Source organism: Pseudorasbora parva, chromosome 5 (genome assembly GCF_024679245.1).
Source record: "Pseudorasbora parva isolate DD20220531a chromosome 5, ASM2467924v1, whole genome shotgun sequence".
Classification (NCBI taxonomy): domain Eukaryota; kingdom Metazoa; phylum Chordata; class Actinopteri; order Cypriniformes; family Gobionidae; genus Pseudorasbora; species Pseudorasbora parva.
The window spans coordinates 34,040,110-34,059,645 of NC_090176.1; the positions used below are offsets into that span (position 1 = coordinate 34,040,110).

Consider the following 19,536-nt stretch of genomic DNA (forward strand, 5'->3'; position numbering starts at 1 on the left):
CTGTTATTTTCAATGGACCTATTTATAATTTTTTTTCAAAAATAAAATGTTGGCAGCTTCGTTGTCTTCTTGACTGGAACTGATCTGATGTTTTGTCTTGGCTGAAAGATTCCATTTGAATATGTTTGAATGTGACCTTGCAACACAGAAGAGAGATAATTCAATACTTTCTAAAAGCCTGAAACCTGTTATAAACTTTTGCAGGCTATATGTGATGATGAGCTGCAATGGGTCTCTGATGGGTTTACATTTACATGCATCTCATATTCATCTGGGAGTGGTGCTTCTTGTTTAGCATCTTGTTTTAAACTTTACTGTAATACACTACTTACACTACTGTCACCAAATTCAGTTCACACATCACTGCTGTGCTGATAGTTAAACTACAACACTTATTTAGGGGAAAATGCATTTTGTATAATTTTTTTATGGTTTTTCATAATGAAAACTAGATTTAATCTCTTTACTGTAATATACTGTACTGTCACCAAATACAGCTCACACATCACTGCTGCCCTGATAGTTAAACTACAACAGTTATTTTGGGGAAAATATATTTTTTTATAATTTTTTATGGTGTTTCATATTGAAAAATAGATGTAATAACTTTATGAAATACACTGTCCTGTAATCAAATTCAGCTCACACATCACTGCTGCCCTGATAGTTATACTACAACATTTATTCATGGAAAATTTATTTTTGTATAATTGTTATGATTGTTTTTTTTATTATGAAAAAAAATATTTCAATAACTTGACTATTATGAAAAATAGATGTTATAATTTTATGTAAAACACTGTACTGTCGCCAAATTCAGCTCACACATCCCTGCTATCCTGATAGTTAAACTATCCCACTTATTATGGGAAAATGTATTTTTGTATAATTTTAAGTTTTTTATTATGAAAAAAATCTTTCAATAACTTGACTATTATGAAAAATGGATTTAATAACTTTACTGTTATACACTGTAGTGTCACTAAATTAAGCTCACACGTAACTGCTCTCCTGATAGTTATAATACAACACTTATTCTGGGTAAATGTATTTTTGTACCATTTTTATGATTTTTCATAATGAAAAAAACATTACATAACGACTATGAAAAATAGATGGAATAATTTTACTGCAATACACTGTACAAATAATGCAAGTTACTGAATTTTTTTTTTCATAATAAAAAAACAAAAATTATACAAAAAGACATTTTTAAAGAAAAAGTGTTGTAGTATAACAATCAGGACAGCAGTTTTTTCCCGTTTCACATCACTATAAGGTTTTATTATTTTCTGGTTAAAAAAAAATCATTATATTTTACATTATACTAATTTTACTAGCTTGTGCAATCACATTAAAACAAATTATTGCAATATATACACAACAAGACGTAACAACCAACAATGTGAGACACAAAAACGAAGGCACATGACATTTACAGCTCAAAAAGAATTGTCGGCTTAACTGAGATCTGACAATGGCAGCATCCTGGTTATGTAGGCTACTTCTGAATAGCATTTATTTGCTATTTCTACTACAGCATATTGTATATAATATTTAAGAAATGGCAGAAGGAGAAGTATGGAAACATACTATTTCGAATTGAGGCGCAGTCTTTAAAATGAAGCGTAAGTTTACACTGACTGTAGGCTACTACATCATATGCAATATGAGCAACCTAAACCATCAAATTCCATGATAGCTTTGAGAGACAGCAGAGGGCGATGCTGAGTATATTGTATAATTTTTTTGCAGAAATACAGTTTCATGTTTCAAACAGGTCAGTTGCCTACTCATGTAATGTGTATTCAATTCACTATAGCTACTAGCAAAATCATTACTTAATACTAATATTGCTCGAATGAAATTTCCCTTGCATAGAATACCATTGATTCACATTGAATTTTACAAACTATGTTCACCGTAAGCACACTCTCAACCTCACCTTTATTTACTAGAAATTTGAAGAATGTTTTGTCCACAGTAAAGACTCTTGACTAAACTTTTAGAGTACATTTTATTATATTGTTCTGTCTTTTTGACATATGCTGTATGTCCTTCTCCAACATATATTACCTGTTTGCTATGAGATTAAAAAAATCAGTAGGCCTATATTATAGCAAGCGAGATGCAAGATGTTGCAACAAGGCCATAAAAAAAAAAAAGATTAAACTGTATGTTTTAGTGAATTGTGTTCTCAATATATATATTTTTATATATGTATGTTTGTGTTTGATAAACAAGTGCACTCCACCACAAGGCTGAATTGTGTCATTGGGACAAATAGTTGTATACATCAATATTCACAACTAGGGCATGTTGTCATAAAATGCCAGCCTCTAGGCAACAGTGGTGTAGGCATATTGGCTATAGTATGAATTAAAGGGTGTAATAAGTGTTACAACTAGCTCTAAAGCTTTAAACTATTTATATATCTCTAGCATGGACACTTGCTTTCCTCAGTCAGGCCAGTGCCGTGTTTCCTGAAGACGCAGGGGAGCCAGAGATCCACACACACGCGCACGCTCGCTTTTAAGTAAACGCCTCTCATATGGCTGCTGCGGCCACTCCTCCTGGAACAACAGCACTCTCTGTTCACCAACGCCGTTAAATGGCACAATAACGACTAAAAAGTGATGTGCAGTGACTTTAAAGGACTCCAGCTGATCTACAGCTTCACACATGAGGCGTTTGTCCGCGGCGGCGTCCACAATCTGAGGCGTCGGGACTCCAGAAATCTGCAGGAATAACGCGCAGTTCTTTCAAGCAGTTGTGTAGGCTATTGAAACACTGAAGCAAATCGTTTAACTTCATATATGGATTTTTCGAGCCCTCAGACCCTTCGAGTGGATGTTTTTATTTTTAAACAGTGATATGACCTTGGAATAAAAGCCTCGGTGCATCTTAAAAGCCAGTATTATTGTATTTTAAGCTCCTCAGGACACACGACTATATTTGACTTACGCGTGTGATTCATGTAGCCTACCATTAACGCGCCAGGAGATGTTTCCAGCTGCTTTCACACGTAGCCTAATACTGACCGGTTAGACATTTAGTGGTATAAAGGCACAGAGTTGTTGCACAAAGCAACTAAAGTCTTTGTCCCGGAGCCCTTGGAGAGATGGAGGGACAGAATGGCAAAGGGAATAATAATAATGACAGTAAGCAAAAGGCAGACAAGAGGTTTGCGCTCAGTTACATGGGCTGGTCGTCTCTGGACAGTCGAACCACGCTGCCCATGCTGCCGTGGCTGGTGGCGGAGATCCGAAGGAAAAGTGAGAAGAACGAGCCCGGTCCCGCACAGGCCAGAGAAGTTCAGCTGTGTCTTTCGCCCCCTCTGATCCGCTGCGTTCCCGCGAACAGCAGCAACCCGTCCGTGTTCATATTCGAGCACAAAGCACAGTTTGTATCCAGGTTTATCCACAACAGTCATGACCTGTCTTATTTTGCCTACCTTATCAGAAGTCAACCAGAGAACCCAGAGTCTGAGATGGCATGCCATGTGTTCAAAGCATGTGATCCAAATCAGGTATGTTTATAGTCACTGATTCAGTTTTTAAGTGTGTTATCTGTTTAATTGTGTTGCTCAAGGGCACAGTTATAGTTACTGAATCAACACTTTAGAGGTAGACTGTATCGTTTTTTTCCCTCGATAAATGTTATTATTTGATCATCATTATTGTACTTATTCAGTGTAATATTAACACCTGTTTAAATATATTATTAAATATCGGTTTGTGTAGTGACCTATTATTATTATTATTATTATTATTATTATTATCATTATTATTATTATTACAGATAGGATATTCAGTTAACACTTTCAGGGGATTGGATTAGCGTTAGACTGGTTATCGTTTTTTGGCATTGTGAATAAATGGCATCGTTTGACAATCATATTTATTTATTTTACTAATACTAACACCTTTTTCACCTAAATGGTTATATTTTCTTATATCGGGTAAATTACCTAAATTTGTCAATTATTGATTTATTTATTATAGATATTTTATTAACCACATTAGAGTGGTTATCAGTTATTTTGGGCATTTCAATAAATAACATAATTTTGCCATAATTTTTATTTATTTATTTGACCGATGTTCATGCGGTAAAACTTTTTAACTTAAATGCTTATATATTCTTAAATTTTGAGTTCATTGGTCTTTTTTAATTATTTTTTTTAACTGATATTTAGTTAATCCTCAATGGATTAGATTAGAGTTAGACTGGTTATCTGTTCATTTTGGTTTATGAAGAAATGGCATCATTTGAGCATAATTTTATATTTATTTACTTTACAGATATTAACAATATCTATCTATCTAAACATCACAACACCCTAGTCGGGCACCTTTAAAGGGGTGGTATAACACATTCTTTCGAAGGCTTGATTGTGTTTGCGGGGTGCACTGTAACATGTGTTCATGCTTTGTTTTTAAATAACTGCATTATTTTTCATACATTTTACCTTTACACTGCTCTGTCTCTCCTTGTAAAAACAGTCTGATGGTTTCCTGGTTCTATGAAGTCAGTCCCTCAAAAATATGCAATGGGCTCTGATTGGTTAGCTGGCCCAGTGTGCTGTGATTGGCTAACCGCCTAGTGCACTCCAGCCTACTCTTCTCCACAGCACTACATTTTTTTTTAAATATTCTTGAAGGAGGGGTTTATGTAAATATTGTACCCGCTGATGTCAGCGAGTCTGGAGGAAAAGGCTGTAGTTCCCTACCGGCCGTTTGCTGTAGTCCTTAGAAAGGGATTTCTTTAAAAGCAAATATCTCCCTTTGCTTTAAACTTTGAACGTTGTAACTTTGCAGATGTTGTTTATGCTCAAACAACAACATAACACACTAGAAAATTCGAGCAGGTCAGCGACATGATTAAACCACTCGAGCAGTCACAGACGCTGCAGTATTTTTTAAAACTGTTTGTTATTATTGCCACGTGATCTTGTAATGTGTGCAATGCAAGCAAGGTGGAACTAATCCAGCCAATCGCAGTGCAGATGTTATAAATGGAAAAATGTCTTAATCACCTGCCCATGTGAATTTATGTGAGAAGCTTCTTCCGCTGTTGGTCCGGACTGCCTCTTGACCAAATGTCTTGTAGTTTGTGTATACTGTAATAATCTTCCATCTTTTCTCCCCCTTACTTTTTCATCAGAGATAGATCATGCTAAACATTTACAATGCCAGGGCAATTGTATGCACCCTGACATTTAGTCTGCTGTATGATTGACAGGTCTTTGTCAGTTAGACAAATGCTAGTACTATGTAGGGCACCGTTGCGCCGGAGGAATTAGATTTACAGAGCATCATGTAAAGACGGGTCAGATCTCTCCTGGCACACACAGAGGAAGGATTAATCAGATGTAGACAATGCACACTTAGAATATTGAAATACCCCACCCGCTCCTCTGCTCTCTGTCATGATTCCTTGAATAACAAGATTCCATGAACAACAAGAATAACCATGATGGACTGCAGTTACATCTCAGTTTCTTTGTTACGTTTTATTGATTAGGGATTAGTTGTAATGTAACCCTAATGTTATTCTGCTGCTGAGCTATATTTGAGCAGCCTGTTCAATGCTCTTCGTTGTTTTGGGTGAAACATGAATTTGTGCATGTGTGTGTACTGTATATGCAGTGATTTGCTATATTTTTAAGTATCTCCTTGTTTCTCTGTGAATTTCAGTTGAAAAGAAATGTTTTCTTTGCACTTGCCACATTATGTGTGCTATTTATACTATTGTTGTACAATTTCAAAGGTAAAAGTACATTCTAAAGAAGGTGAAAGTAGTGACTGTGTGGGAGGGAATGTTTCTGTTCCTAGTGTCGATCCTCTTGTGAGTGCTTGTTGAACTCCAGTGGCAACATGCATAAATCACTGTCATGTTATGCAAGAAAATAGCAACACGTGCTAGATAGTCCATGAGGAATGTGTCTTTGCTCACGTCTTAAGATGGCTGCTGGCTCATTTCGAAGTGCTACCGTGGACTACAGTCTCTCCAGTGTTATGGAACTGATCTAGCTGGTATATAAATATCCCCTAGTCTTAACGTAGCCTGATCAATCCTTTCCAGATGCCTGTGGAGTGACATAGTTCAACTTTTAAGGCTGTGGGGGAACCCACTGGATCCCTATTTATAACTCCACCTTCAGTGTGGAAGCCCACTCAGTGTAAGGGCAACAAAGTAAGGTTATGCTTCTTTTCATAATGATATACTGTGGATGCCTAGCCTCGTTATACTGATAGAAATTAAAGGAAATAATTATCTGTGATTAAACAGCAGTATGTTTATGCTGTGGGCAAGACAAAATGCATGGGGTCCGTCTGATGCATTCTGTTCATTGTTTATGCGGTTTAAGACGAGGCTATTTGTTTTGAGGTTTGGAGTGATCATCAAAGTGTGAAGCAAAAGCAATATTACACAGGATCTAATATCCACTTGGACCTCCAAGTCAGAGTTTTGGAATATGGTCCAGCGTCCCACTTTATCCAGCTGCCCTGAATACCTTCTTCCTGGTACTCATAATTAGAATGACTCAGGCTGCATTTACACTGCAGGTCTTGATGCACAATTCCGATTTGGTGACTATATCCGATTTTTTTGACGACCCGCTTACATCATTATTTCAAAAGTGACCCGTATCCGATATTTGCATTTACACTGTACACTGGGAAAACAAGACGTTCTTAACCGGTGAAAGGAAGTTAAAGAGCTCGATATGCAATGGACGCAGACAAAATGATTGCACAATGTTTTGCTGTCTGCACTATTCCACACATCTTTAAAGTCGGCAAAACATTTCTCTCTTAAGACGGAGAAAAAGAGGAGAGCCCTTGACGGGGTTGCCAGGTTTTCACAACAAAACCCGTCCAATTGCAACTCAAAACTGTGTTAAAGTAGCCCAATTCCGCATGAAAACCGCAGACTTGGCAACACTGGATCGCATTTTGTGTCCACCTGAGTTGACGTCATTTGCCTCCGTCCTTTTTTCAATGGCGTACGACTCGCATTTACTGGGGGATATCCGATTTGACCGCTTACATGGCAGACGCTAATGCACGCATCCGAATTATATCGGATTTATTACCACATATGAGTGAGGCCTGAATCTGATCTGAGGATATCGGAATTCATGCGTTTTTTACTGCTTACACGTTCACATGTCATATCCGATCTGTGCCACATGAGAGGAAAAAAATCGGAATTGGGTCACTTGAACCATGCAGTGTAAATGTGGCCTTAATGTCATGCCAATCTGCTTTTAGTAGGCCTACAAGAAGTGAACATGACAGTGCATTGTGTTTTGAAAGCAAAGTTACACCTATGGATGATCAATAATTTTTTGTGGATTAAAAGTAAGGAATTTTCAAACTTGGGGGTGCTGGGCCTAGAAATCTAGACGGACCCCAGCGGCAGCAAATCTAATCTGCCGTGAGTGTAGTCTTGCAACTCTCAATAGACTTTTGAGCTGGAAAAACCAAACTCTGGTCAGGCCAAAGACATTGTGTATAGAGTCAGAGGGCGGGCTTAGCATAATGACGGCAGAGCTGTGTGTTAGTTGTAAACAAAGAAGCTGATGAACGGCGGTCTTTCAAATCGACTTTGGCCGCGATTCTGGAAAACTTGTAGTTAAGCTTTTCTTTGAGAAAAGTACAAAGAACGGTACTGAAATCATTCTTAAAAAGGGAAGATGTGTTCGGAGTTTTGCCGACCGGATATGGTAAAAGTTTAATCTTTTAAAGGGTTACTTCAGCGATTAGCATATGGCTTTGTATCAGTAGAAACCCTGGAGTATAATTAAATGATTCATTCTTCTCCAGTGCTGAAGTACCCCTTTAACTAGCTCTGCATCACATTGCTCTGGTTGGTTGTAGCACAATCCAATTGTGTGCAGAGGGGGTTTGAAAGACAGTCGTATACTGCCCCTCGGATTGAGCCCTGCCAATGGTGAGTTCCCAGACCCAACATCTTGATGTGGGTCTGGCTTGTCAGGCTAGGTGCTGGGGTTTCACAATAAAGGATTTTGTGCAGTATATGTGTAGGGCTGTTAAGGTTAATCTGAGTAATTCAGATTTTAATGAAACATTACAAATAAATATATGTATTCATATTCAGATCTTTCAGTGTTCTTTTCTCTGTTTTCACTGTTATAGTGTTATGTGAGTTGACTGGTAATTTCCTGAGAATGAGAAAAATCCAGTGCTGTTTGCATTTTAGCTATATCTTAGTTTTTAAACAGCATTCTAAAGCATTCCTAAAACACAAGGTCACTGCAGCACATTCATGGAATTTGGCACATTCTTTAAATCTGGAATGCATATATGGTGATAACCTTGTGTTGTGATTTTGGATCATATGCAGTTGGTCGATTTGAATTTCGTCAAAAGCAGGAATTTCTTATCACAGCATTTTTGTTTGCCTAGTTTACTTTTTTTCTTCGTCCCACAGCTTTTGATGCATAAATCAGAGGTTTAAATTCCTCATATTGTATCAAGCCTCTGTGTCATACGCTAAAGCTTCAGTTGTGCACAGTAGCCCTTGAAAAGTATATGAACAATAAGCTGAACTTAAATTGGTTACAGCAAATAAAACCAAGTGACATTTATTAATAAACACCAAAATGCTTCACAAAAGCATTGTGTTTTTAATTATAAAAGAATATATTCTGTTCAAAATGACGACAAGTGTTTGGACAGATGGACACTTTCTGGTTGTCAGAGTGTTTTTGTAGTTCATGTGATGTACTACAAATGTCGTTACTCTTAATAGGGACCTTGAAACACTAAATTAAAAGTATATTAATGTTTTTTGTGTGTTTTTTAACAGCTTTTGTCATTTATACCCTCCTACTTTCATCCTTACATCATTGTTTCAATGCAAATAATTTATTAGACTAAAGGGGTCTAGCATCATCTTGCAATTGAATAATTCAGACGATTTAAGGGTTTAAAACACTGTCACTAATGCTTGGTGAGATCATCAAAGTTTGCTGCAGGTAAATGGTTTTGTTGCTCTTCTTGTACACTGGGCATGTGACCTTAAAACAGCTTTGCCTTTTCACTATCAGATTAAAAAATCTGTGTCTTGCAGATTATTCAGGCTGGTTAAACTAGGTAGTTAGAGACTTTTGGAAATATGCGAGTGTTCCTAGGAAATAAGTCATTTGTCAGTTAAAAACCAGCAGCCACACCCTTTGTGCTGCTTACACAGGCAGCCCATTGCAGCAGATGATTGCTTGAATGATTGTTTGCTTTTCCTCCTGATCTCAAGGAGCCTTTTTTTCTCAGCTGCACCGTGATTTTCCGCCAGTTAGCCTTGGGGATTCAATGAAATGTTTGCATTTAAACTGAGCTATTTTTACTGACAGACATGCAGTGGACCACAGAGGTCTTAATTGTTTTTATTGTAAACTCCTGACTCACTCGTGAATTGCCTGCAACAATTCCATAAAACCAATTGCAAAGTAAAGAAAATGTACCCATGTAGAAGTTGCTGCTAAATTGTTAGGTTGTTGTGGGTGGTTGCCAGGGCGTTGCTATGTGGTTGCTAAGGCATTCTGAGTGGATTTTAATGTGGTTTATATGGTTTTCTAGATGGTTACTTATATATATGGCTAATTATATATATGGCTAATATATATATATGGCTAATTGCTTCAAAAAAGTAATAGCCCGCCTCTTCTCAACAAGCCACTTATATTATATTGAGTTATGCTGACATTTATTATTAGGTGTTTGTTGTACCTGATAGCCCATAAAAAGATGATTTATATTATGGGGGTGACATGGGGAAGCAACTAGTCAAATGTCCTTTGCAGATAATGTGAAAGTTTTCATGAGTTTGAACACATTTGTGAAGCATAACTATCTTTGCAAGATATAGACCAGTATGCACAGCCTGAAGTTATGTTTGACTTACTCTCTTTTTATTACCTTGAAAAAGTAATCCATGTGACCTTGGTATGGCGCCTTGTATTTTTATACAGCAAGCACTCTGTGGCCATTACAGGGCTTTAGTTCCTGGAAGATTTGTTTATATCGACAGTATTCTTGTTCACGCTACTGCTTTGCTCTGTATGTGCACTGACTGTGCAACATGTTAATGTGTCTCAGAGCTTGGTGTGTCTCATTTTAATTGAAGGAAACGCAAACCTTTGTTTATACCATGCCTTAAACCATTTCAGATTCATGTTAGAACTTAATTTTCTCTACTTCTGTTTGTTTTCCCTGAACGTAACTTCAGGGATTTAATGTTTATGTTGAGTCAACTCAGAATTAAATCATATACTAGGCTTATGGTAGTCATGTAGACCAGGCCAGCCAAGCACGCTCTTCCAGTCTAGTCTAAGCTCTTTAAAGTCTATGGAGCTTCATTTAATTTCACCTCTGAGTCTTGCTGGCAACACGCCCAATTCTGTCACTTCTTTTTGTATTTTCCCAAACAAGATGCGTCTTGCTGATGTAAATCAGTTTTATTTAAAGGGATCCCATGGTGTTGAGACTTGTATGGCTTAATATAACATAAATGATGTCTCTTACTGAATTATGTGGTAGAAAACCCATGAAAGATCTACGTTATTTAAAAAATCGATTTTATATTTGGACCATGGGCGGCGCCATTTTGTTTGCGTTCTAGGTTGATGACGTAGAGTGGTTGAACTCCTCAATCAGCTGGCGTTACCCGTAGCTATTTTTACCACAACGCAACTCAAAAATTGTTTCAGAGTTAAACAAAACAAATGAATTGCTTTGTAATTGTACTTAAAACACACTCAAACATACATGTGCACACAAACTCACCTACACAAGTCACAAACAGATCGGCGGGCGCGCACACACACACCTGACTGCTCTGTCTCAATCGCATGCATCATCACCAAAACATCCTGCCTCTCTTCCTCACGTTACTTTATCCCATCGTCCTACCTAGATATTTCCCTCTGCTGGTCACATTAGGCATTATAGTTAATCTACTATCAACAGTCTATCTAGGGAACAGGATGTGTTGAACAGGATATCAACACAGGGAATAGATTGAGGGTTATGTATGCGCGCGCAGTGCGTGCGTGTGTGTTCGCGCCGATCTGTTGGGGTGTGTGTGTGTGTTCGCACCGATCTGTTGGGGTGTGTGTGTGTGTGTGTTCGCGCCGATCTGTTGGGGTGTGTGTGAGTCTGTGTGAGAGAGAGAGTTTGTGTGCACATGTATGTTTGAGTGCGTGAAGTCGGACAGCTGTTTGTAAATCGGCTTTACTCGTTATTGCGGTGGAACGTGAGACTGAATGACTGCACTCGAACATGTCCACTATGGTGTCGGACAACACTACAAATGGCCGTCCCTTCAAATAATGCCCTATTTAAGGGTATAGGGTCGATTTCAGATTCAGCCCCTGTCGTGGAGACTGAGCAGCCCAACATCTCGATTGAGACAGAGCCTGTCGTGTGCGCGCCCGCCGATCTGTTTGTGACTTGTGTAGGTGAGTTTGTGTGCACATGTATGTTTGAGTGTGTTTTAAGTATAATTACAAAGGAATTCATTGGTTTTGTTTAACTCTGAAACAATTTTCGAGTTGCGTTGTGGTAAAAATAGCTACGGGTAATGCCAGCTGATTGAGGAGTTCAACCACTCTACGTCATCAACCTAGAACGCAAACAAAATGGCGCCGCCCATGGTCCAAATACAAAATCGATTTTTAAAATAACGTAGATCTTTCATGGGTTTTCTACTACATAATTCAGTAAGAGACATCATTTATGTTATATTAAGCCATACAAGTCTCAACACCAGGGGATCCCTTTAATGTTGCCATAACCTTGTATGCACTTGAGCCTGAGACAAGGCAGAACATTTCTAAGTCAAGAAAAGGCACAAGATAGAGATCATGGGATTACTATAATTTAAGGTATATCTGACATTTGCAACCAGATAATATACCAGTTTTAAACCCAAAAGCATGAATGCAGATTTGAATATGGACAGTAGGGACATGTTTAATGAGTTTCATTAGATACCACATGTGACTAAATGCAATAAAGCTGTGGAATATAATTAATGTCATGTTTTCATTGATAAAATGTAATATTTTATTTCCCATAATAAGTTAAATTAAGCATTACAAGGGACTCATACGGCATGGCTTGTGCATGGGTTGTTTTATGGGAATTATGCAAATGCTGCTTGTGCTCTAAACCCAAGCCGCTGTAAATCAGTTTCTTTATTGTCCCATGGCTTTCAGTAAGGAGTCTAATCAAACAGCTAATTCAAATCTCAAGGTTTCCAAAAATGGTGTTTTAGAAGAATTTGCAGGTTGGATTCACAAAAAAAAATTATTAAGAATATAGTTCTACTTCACTTACGAGGAATGTTTATTGGGGTACACAATATTCTTAGTTTCCTATGGTGAAAATCAAGTTTTTAATGTTGTTTGTGTCTTTGTGGTGTTTTTAAAGGGATAGTTCACCCAAAAATGAAAATGTGATGTTTATGCGTACCCGCAGTGCATCCAAGATATAGGTGTCTTTGTTTCTTCAGCAGAACACAAATTAAGATTTTTAAAATTCTAACCGTTGCAGTCTGCCAGTCATAATGCATGTAAATAGGTAACAATTCTATCAGAGTAAAACATGCTTAGACAACATGCACAAAAACCCTGTGGCCCGTGACGACACATGCAGCTCTTGCAGCTATTTCAAAAGATTCCTACTTATCTTCAGGCATATAGAAACAGAGATCTGTTTTCTTATAGCTCCAGGTTTCACTCTAAATGACTGATAGCAGTATCAGATACCAGAAAAGAGGCCTCTCTCATAGATTTATATCCATTTGGCTTCTTTAATGTACACTCAGGTTCCTAAGCCGTTTCGTTGTCTGATATCGTCAGTCTGCCTTGGCTTTGTATTACTGACTCCTCAGGGGCTGAACCTAGTTAGTATGCAATCTGCATTTCTCCTTGCAAAAGTTTAACATAACCACTGACCCTTTTTATGGAAGTTTTGTCCTTGTTTGCCTTTTTGTTTTGATTTAGTATTCTTATTGTTGATCTAATTTTAGTCTTGCCCTGTTCCCCAGGTGCCTGAGGTTATTAGCAGCATTAGACAGGTGTCCAAGGCTGCACTTAAGGAGGAAAGCAAGCCCAAGCAAGAGAGTGACGAGTCTTTCTACAACTCCCAGAAGTTCGAAGTACTTTACTGTGGAAAAGTGACTGTCAACCACAAGAAAGCCCCTTCCACTCTGATTGACGACTGCATTGACCAATTTCGCCAACATGAGATTGAACGCAAGCGTCTGCGGCTCCTCAACGGCCAGCGTAGCTCCACCGAGGCCCCCGTAGAGTTCATCATGGGTGAAGACCCTCTAAGCTCCTCCCTTTGTGAAGTTGAAGAACCCGAGGCAGAACCCAGCTCGACTGAGGAAGACCTGTCCGAGTTGGACACTGGGAAACAGGACATGATTAGCTCCTCCAGTACGGGCAGCCTGCGAGGGGCCTTTCCTGAGTGCATTTTGGAGGACTCTGGTTTTGTGGAGCAGCAGGAGATTCGTACGCGCTGTAATAGCCTGGCGGGCGGCCTGCAGAAAAAGCCCAGAGAGGCGGGCAAGGGGTCAACACGTAGGAGACATGCTAGCGCGCCCAATAACGTGCAGCCGTCTGATGCTGACAAGAATCGCACAATGCTGTTCCAGGTATTATGTGCAAATACTTAGTAATCACTTAGTCTGTGATTTTCATAAAAACTTTACAGAAACACTTTTTTACAGTGTCCTTGTTACATATGTTACATAGTAATTACCATAGTAATAACAGGAAATTATTCGTTAATACATACAACTAACCCTCAACCAGACCCTAATCCTACCATAAACCCTATATCAAGTATATGTAGTTAAAGGGTTACTTCAGATTTGTAAGCTTTGTATTTAAACTGGGTCATTAATATAGTAGAAATGTGAAATTATTTTTGAACTTGGTACCTTTTAGACTGAGAAAAGACAGAAATTTTATTTTTGTCTTTTGAAAGACAACTTGGTGCCCAGAATGCACTTGCTTCACTTCACTACGAGGCCACTCCCAAAGCCACCGGTACTGGATTACTGGATCATTTGCCCACCGCGTTCATTTTCATAAAATCAGTTCAGGCACGATCATTTGAATATACTCCGGGGTTTCTACTGATACAAAGCCATATGCTAAATCGCTGAAGTAACATTTTAATATAACACAGTACTTATAATATATAATCACACTGTAACAATGACACCTTAAAAAAAGTGTAACCAACTATACAGATGATTCAGCAATTAAAAATTAAAAGGAAATGACCATCATGTTAAAACACAAAACATATTGATGAGTCTTTCAACTGTTTTTGTCCATACAATGAAAGTTTATAGACAACCCTCTACATTGCAAGTACATCACTCACATAAGCAAATTTCATGCTAGGTGAATAAATAATCACTGGTGAGTGAAATCTAACAATATATTAGCCAACGGACATTAGCCAGACAAGTTAAGTTATAGGCTTCTTAAAACCAAGGATGATAACTATAAAGTTTATAGTTGTAATAATTATATAGTTTTAAGAATTGTTCTGATTCTATGAGAATCGGGAAGTCCACACCACAACTATGGCAATTCTATTTCCAGTTTTTGCATAGAATTGATGTAGATCAAAACAATGGCTCCATTGACTTTCATTTTATGAACACTAAAATATTTTCTTTTGAGCTTCTTTTTTGGGTAAACTATCCCTTTAACCTTTAAAACAGTCCTACACATGCAAATGTCTTCTTTTTAAATGGCAAAATGCAAAATCATGCTGATTAGCATGCATGGCGGTCATGCACTCACACGTTTCCCTTTGAACAGTTTTTAGGGAGAGGTGTCTATATGGTCATTTGGTTAAGAAATCACTTGCACTATGACCTTAATTGTTAAGTAGGATTTTGTTTAGATGCAAATACAGCTCTCAAAAAACAATGTGAGCCGAGTTATCAGTTAGCACTGATAACATTTAGCTTGATATTTGTGTTTTCATTCCTGCCGCTTCCTTCTCAATATGCAAACTATGCTATGAAGTTGCTCTTTTGTGCAGGTTGGACGGTTTGAAGTGAATCTCATCAGCCCTGAAACCAAAACTGTGGTTCTGGAGAAGAATTTTAAGGACATCTCGTCCTGTTCACAGGTTTGTGTGTGAAAGGATTAGGTTTGTTTGGTTTTAGATAATCTCTTTGTACGTCTCATATTTAATGTCACCATATGTTGTCTCACAGTGCTGTTCAAAACAAGTACCAAGCGACCAACATGAGGTTTTGTACCAGATTTTTGTATATTATTGAGAATATTAACATTTTTCTTACTGTAGATAAGGTGTTTAGGCATGTGTTGTACTTTTTATTTTGGTAAAATCACTGTAATGCACATCCTTTTTCATAAAATGACAGCAGCAGAAATATGATAAAGGATGCCAATGTTCATTAAATATAAACATCTATGTATTACCAATAATAATAATAATACCACCAATGTGGCGCATTAATATACAATTCAATTGTTGTGCAATCACACTTTTAAACGTGGTTCATCCAGTCAGGTGTATATTAATTATTTTTTTTTAATGAAGTGAGTTTTCACACTGCTCTGTGTTGTTGTATGTCATTGTGACTTGCAGCCCTTTATGTTTGTTGGTCCTTTATGGATGTCATTATCTGTGCCCGCAGGGTGTTAAACAGACAGATCACTTTGGCTTTATTTGTCGGGATGTGGTGGAGTCTGGCCCAGCCCAGTATGTGTGTTACGTGTTCCAGTGCGCTAGTGAGTCTCTGGTGAGTCCTGACCTGCTTGCAGCGACTGCTGTCACCACATTGATTAATTATTCATCCTAAGGTACAGTGGAAACAATGACTCTCCCTTGCCTATCTTGTGGACATTACCTTTAGTAGCTCTCTGCCACCTGAATGCCATCCAGAAGATGAATAGGATTAGACCTGTATTTTAGCACACAATGTACAGATAAGGTCTCATTGTACAGCTGATATGCAAACATGGAGGATTTTCCTAGTTTTTGGTCTATACGGATGCTTTGCTGTTGATTAGCACAGAAAATAATGTAGAATTATTACATTTTTTGACTGAATGTACAGCAGTATAAGTAAATGTTTACAATATGAAACCGTTACACTTTTGAGCTTTTGATATATAAAAGGTCATCATAATATAAGAAAATCCTGTAAGTTCAGAGCTGAAAATATCCTTGTTAGTCAAAGAAAAGCTTTTATGGACAGCAGGCTCCGCAAACAGAAACCGAAGAATTTTTTGCGAGCCCTGAGGGCGAATCATTCCAGTTGCCGTTTTTCCACACGTGTACTGTCGGTGGAAGCCGAAGCTCATTATAATATGCAATTATAATTACCGTTATACAATCATAGCAGTGGGGGTTTACTTCCAAGGGTTCAATGCGGCACGCCCATAAAAACAGAGTGTTCCAAGAGCTCGGCTGAACACCAGGGTAGAAAATAATCCATTACTTATTCATTATGATGTTTTTTAATGTAAAAACAACACACGTCATACGCTGACCTCAGACAAGAGTATATAAAAAGCCAGTTGATCGCTCTAATCAAAACATGTTATAATATAATCTTGCAAATCATATTATGGCCATGACAGGCACATATGCATCAGAAATTAATAACCAGAAGTTAAATTGTGGGGAAAGGTTATCCCATTTCAAAATGACAATTGAGACTTCACAAATCAGATAATATATTTTTATTACTGGATAATTAATGTGTGCGCTGCTTTATAATAAATAGAGTCTATTACCGTATGCATTTTATTGATTTGTGAAGTCATTTTGTGTAGATTGTGATTTTGTGTAGTCAAAATCATAGACTGTAAAAAAATATGGACGTAGTGTCTGTGACGTCACTCATAGGATTCTGATAAGCCGTTCTGAAGCTTAAAGTAGGGGCGAGCTGGGCATTGCCATCTTGTGAGCGAGTCATCGCGTGTCACTCCCGGATAACAGAAAATGGGAAAAAAGGCGGGATGTGGGCGGAGCTTAGGTGACGCAATGACTATAGACGGCAGATAAATGGCTATCCACCTGTAACCACGCCCTTAATTATGCAGCGTTTTAAAGCTTTATATAACGTAAACGAATGAGTTATAAAAAATTCACCCCCCTCACAGTTGTCATGAAGGTCAAAATTAGCCATATAGGCCAAAACCACAATTTGTACCAGGCTGTAAACATGTTTTTTTCTGCTGTAAAATTACGAATTTTAACATGGGGCTCAATGAGATTCTGCTCCCTTCTGGAGCCTGTCCCTAGTGGCCAGTTTAGGAATTGCAGTTTATAGTACTTCCGTATTGGCTTCGAGAGATTGCGGGAGGTTGCTGCTTGGTCAAAATATATTTTTTCATAGTGACTGAAAACACTGATGCCATGAATACAACTTACATTTTATCAATAATCTTTTAAAGCTACACTGTGTGTTATTTTCCCCCATCTAGCGGTGTAAAGGTATATGACCATCCAGTGAATATTAGTTTCTGTTCCTTTCAATTCTGATTTCGTTTTAACTCCTACGGTGGCCAATTTAGTCCAAGATTAACATGGCAATCCCCCTCTTCACATTTGACACGGTGCCAATCGAGTGTTAAAACGCGAAAGGCGAAGCTTGAATTTATGGGTATGTCCCTCTTTGGCTAATGTACTTTCAAGATGGAGGGGCAACATGGCGACCAGCATTCGAACCCCTCACCCGTATGTATTTTCAATGGCATATTATAAACTTACGAGAATACTTTATTACTTGAAAGAAAGAAATTTACATTAATGAGCACATATATTTTTGAAAGAACTAAGTGTTTTTAGCTAAGAATAAACTAAAAAAGTTACACAGTGTAGCTTTAAAGGTGATTTTTAAATGTATGTTTTTCTTAGGTGGATGAAGTAATGCTTACCCTTAAACAAGCTTTTACCACGGCAGCAGCTATGCAGAGCTCCAAGAACCAAATCAAACTGTGTGAGGCTTGTCCAATGCATGACTTGCACAAGCTCTGTGAGAGAATAGAAGGTAAAGCCACCAGCTTCCATCCACTCACTCAGTGTACTCACCTCAATTTTAGCCCAAAATTCCAGTGTGTGTCTCTCTCAATTCCCCAGGCTTATATCCTCCCAGGGCAAAACTAGCCATTCAGAAGTACCTGTCCCAACTGAACGACAATGAGCAGGTCAACATATTTGAACGGGTGCAGGTAGGCAAACCAAGAGTATAACCAAAATATGATTTTATTCCTATTTTCTATTATATATATATATATTTTTTTTTTTTTCATATTTATATTTTTTCATGCATTAGAAAATGAAGCCAGCATCCGATCATGAAGAAAATGAGCTTGTGATTCTTCACCTCCGACAGTTGTGTGAGACCAAGCAGAAATCTCATGTTCATATTGGAGAGGTCTCACAGGTAGCAAATTTACACACACAACAAAAACTTACTTCACCCACCCACACCACCTTGCAGAGTCATGAGACTGTAACCTCCCTCTAATTGGATTAGACAGGTTGTAGGAGTCATCAGAATATAGCTATAGATTAGAACAGAGCAGAATTAATGTAGCTGCCCTTCTGAACATGTGCAAGACTGTATGTTTTCAGAGCAGTTTTAAAGTAGACATGGAATCAAATAGACCGTTATAACCAAAGAAAAGAACAAAGGTAAACTAAAAAAGTTATAAAAAGAATTAAAAAAAATATGCATAGATAAGGTGCAAGGTTGTACAGAGTTACATTCAGGCTATTTTAAGGCCTAAATAAAAAAAAATAATTCACAGGGATAAAAGGTTTAAATATTTTAGTTTTAAGTGATTATATGATTGACTACAGGGGGACAACAGTTTACTGTTTAAGTAAACAGCAATGGTTTTCAATATATTTAAAAAGAAAACAATGGTTTGCTGGGAAATCATAATTGGCAAGGCTTCCAGTGCACTCAGTCTGTGCTTTTGGCTCTTTTGGATATACTGTGGCAGAGTGTTGTTTTAGACAAGTGGTGATTTATCCCTGATACCTGGTGGTCTTGCTTCCATCATTTTGAAATCTATTAAGTGAAATGTCACCAAGTGCAGAACATGCATTCCTCAGAAAAGCGTCTAATCGTACGCCACAGTCATTCTCACTTATTCACTCCTTTCATTCCTTTTGTATCACTGCAGAATGCTTCTGGCAGCACTCTGACCTCTGATAACTCTGGTGCGGGCCGCAATAAACTGGACTTGTTGAAGAACAAAGCCCGGAGTTCTTTGACAAGCTCCCTGGAGAACATCTTCTCACGGGTATGTGTGTGTGTGTGTGTTGTCCGTCTGTGTCTTATTGGTCTATGAATGGGGATTGACCCATTTACCCCACCCCTGTACTATGAATAATACCTTTGTTTGTGTACAGAACTATAATAACTCCACCATCTGCTTTATTTACTCACAAAGCAATATCAATGTGTAAGGATAAAGACCAG

General features: G+C 38.0%; 1 protein-coding gene across 3 annotated transcripts in view; it reads left to right on the plus strand.

Annotated features, from left to right (window-relative positions):
• Positions 1-2,225: 2,225 nt before the first annotated feature.
• tbc1d4 (TBC1 domain family, member 4) overlaps positions 2,226-19,536 on the plus strand; it is a 38,664-nt gene continuing 21,353 nt past the window's right edge. The window contains exons 1-8 of one of the 3 annotated variants that reach the window (XM_067443967.1): positions 2,226-3,529; positions 13,081-13,692; positions 15,105-15,194; positions 15,730-15,834; positions 17,961-18,093; positions 18,183-18,274; positions 18,379-18,489; positions 19,238-19,357. In XM_067443967.1, coding sequence (XP_067300068.1) covers positions 3,122-3,529; positions 13,081-13,692; positions 15,105-15,194; positions 15,730-15,834; positions 17,961-18,093; positions 18,183-18,274; positions 18,379-18,489; positions 19,238-19,357 — 1,671 coding nt within the window. In that variant the 5' untranslated portion in view covers positions 2,226-3,121. The remainder of the gene's footprint in view (positions 3,530-13,080; positions 13,693-15,104; positions 15,195-15,729; positions 15,835-17,960; positions 18,094-18,182; positions 18,275-18,378; positions 18,490-19,237; positions 19,358-19,536) is intronic. The other 2 variants (XM_067443966.1, XM_067443968.1) reach the window with 2 other exon arrangements.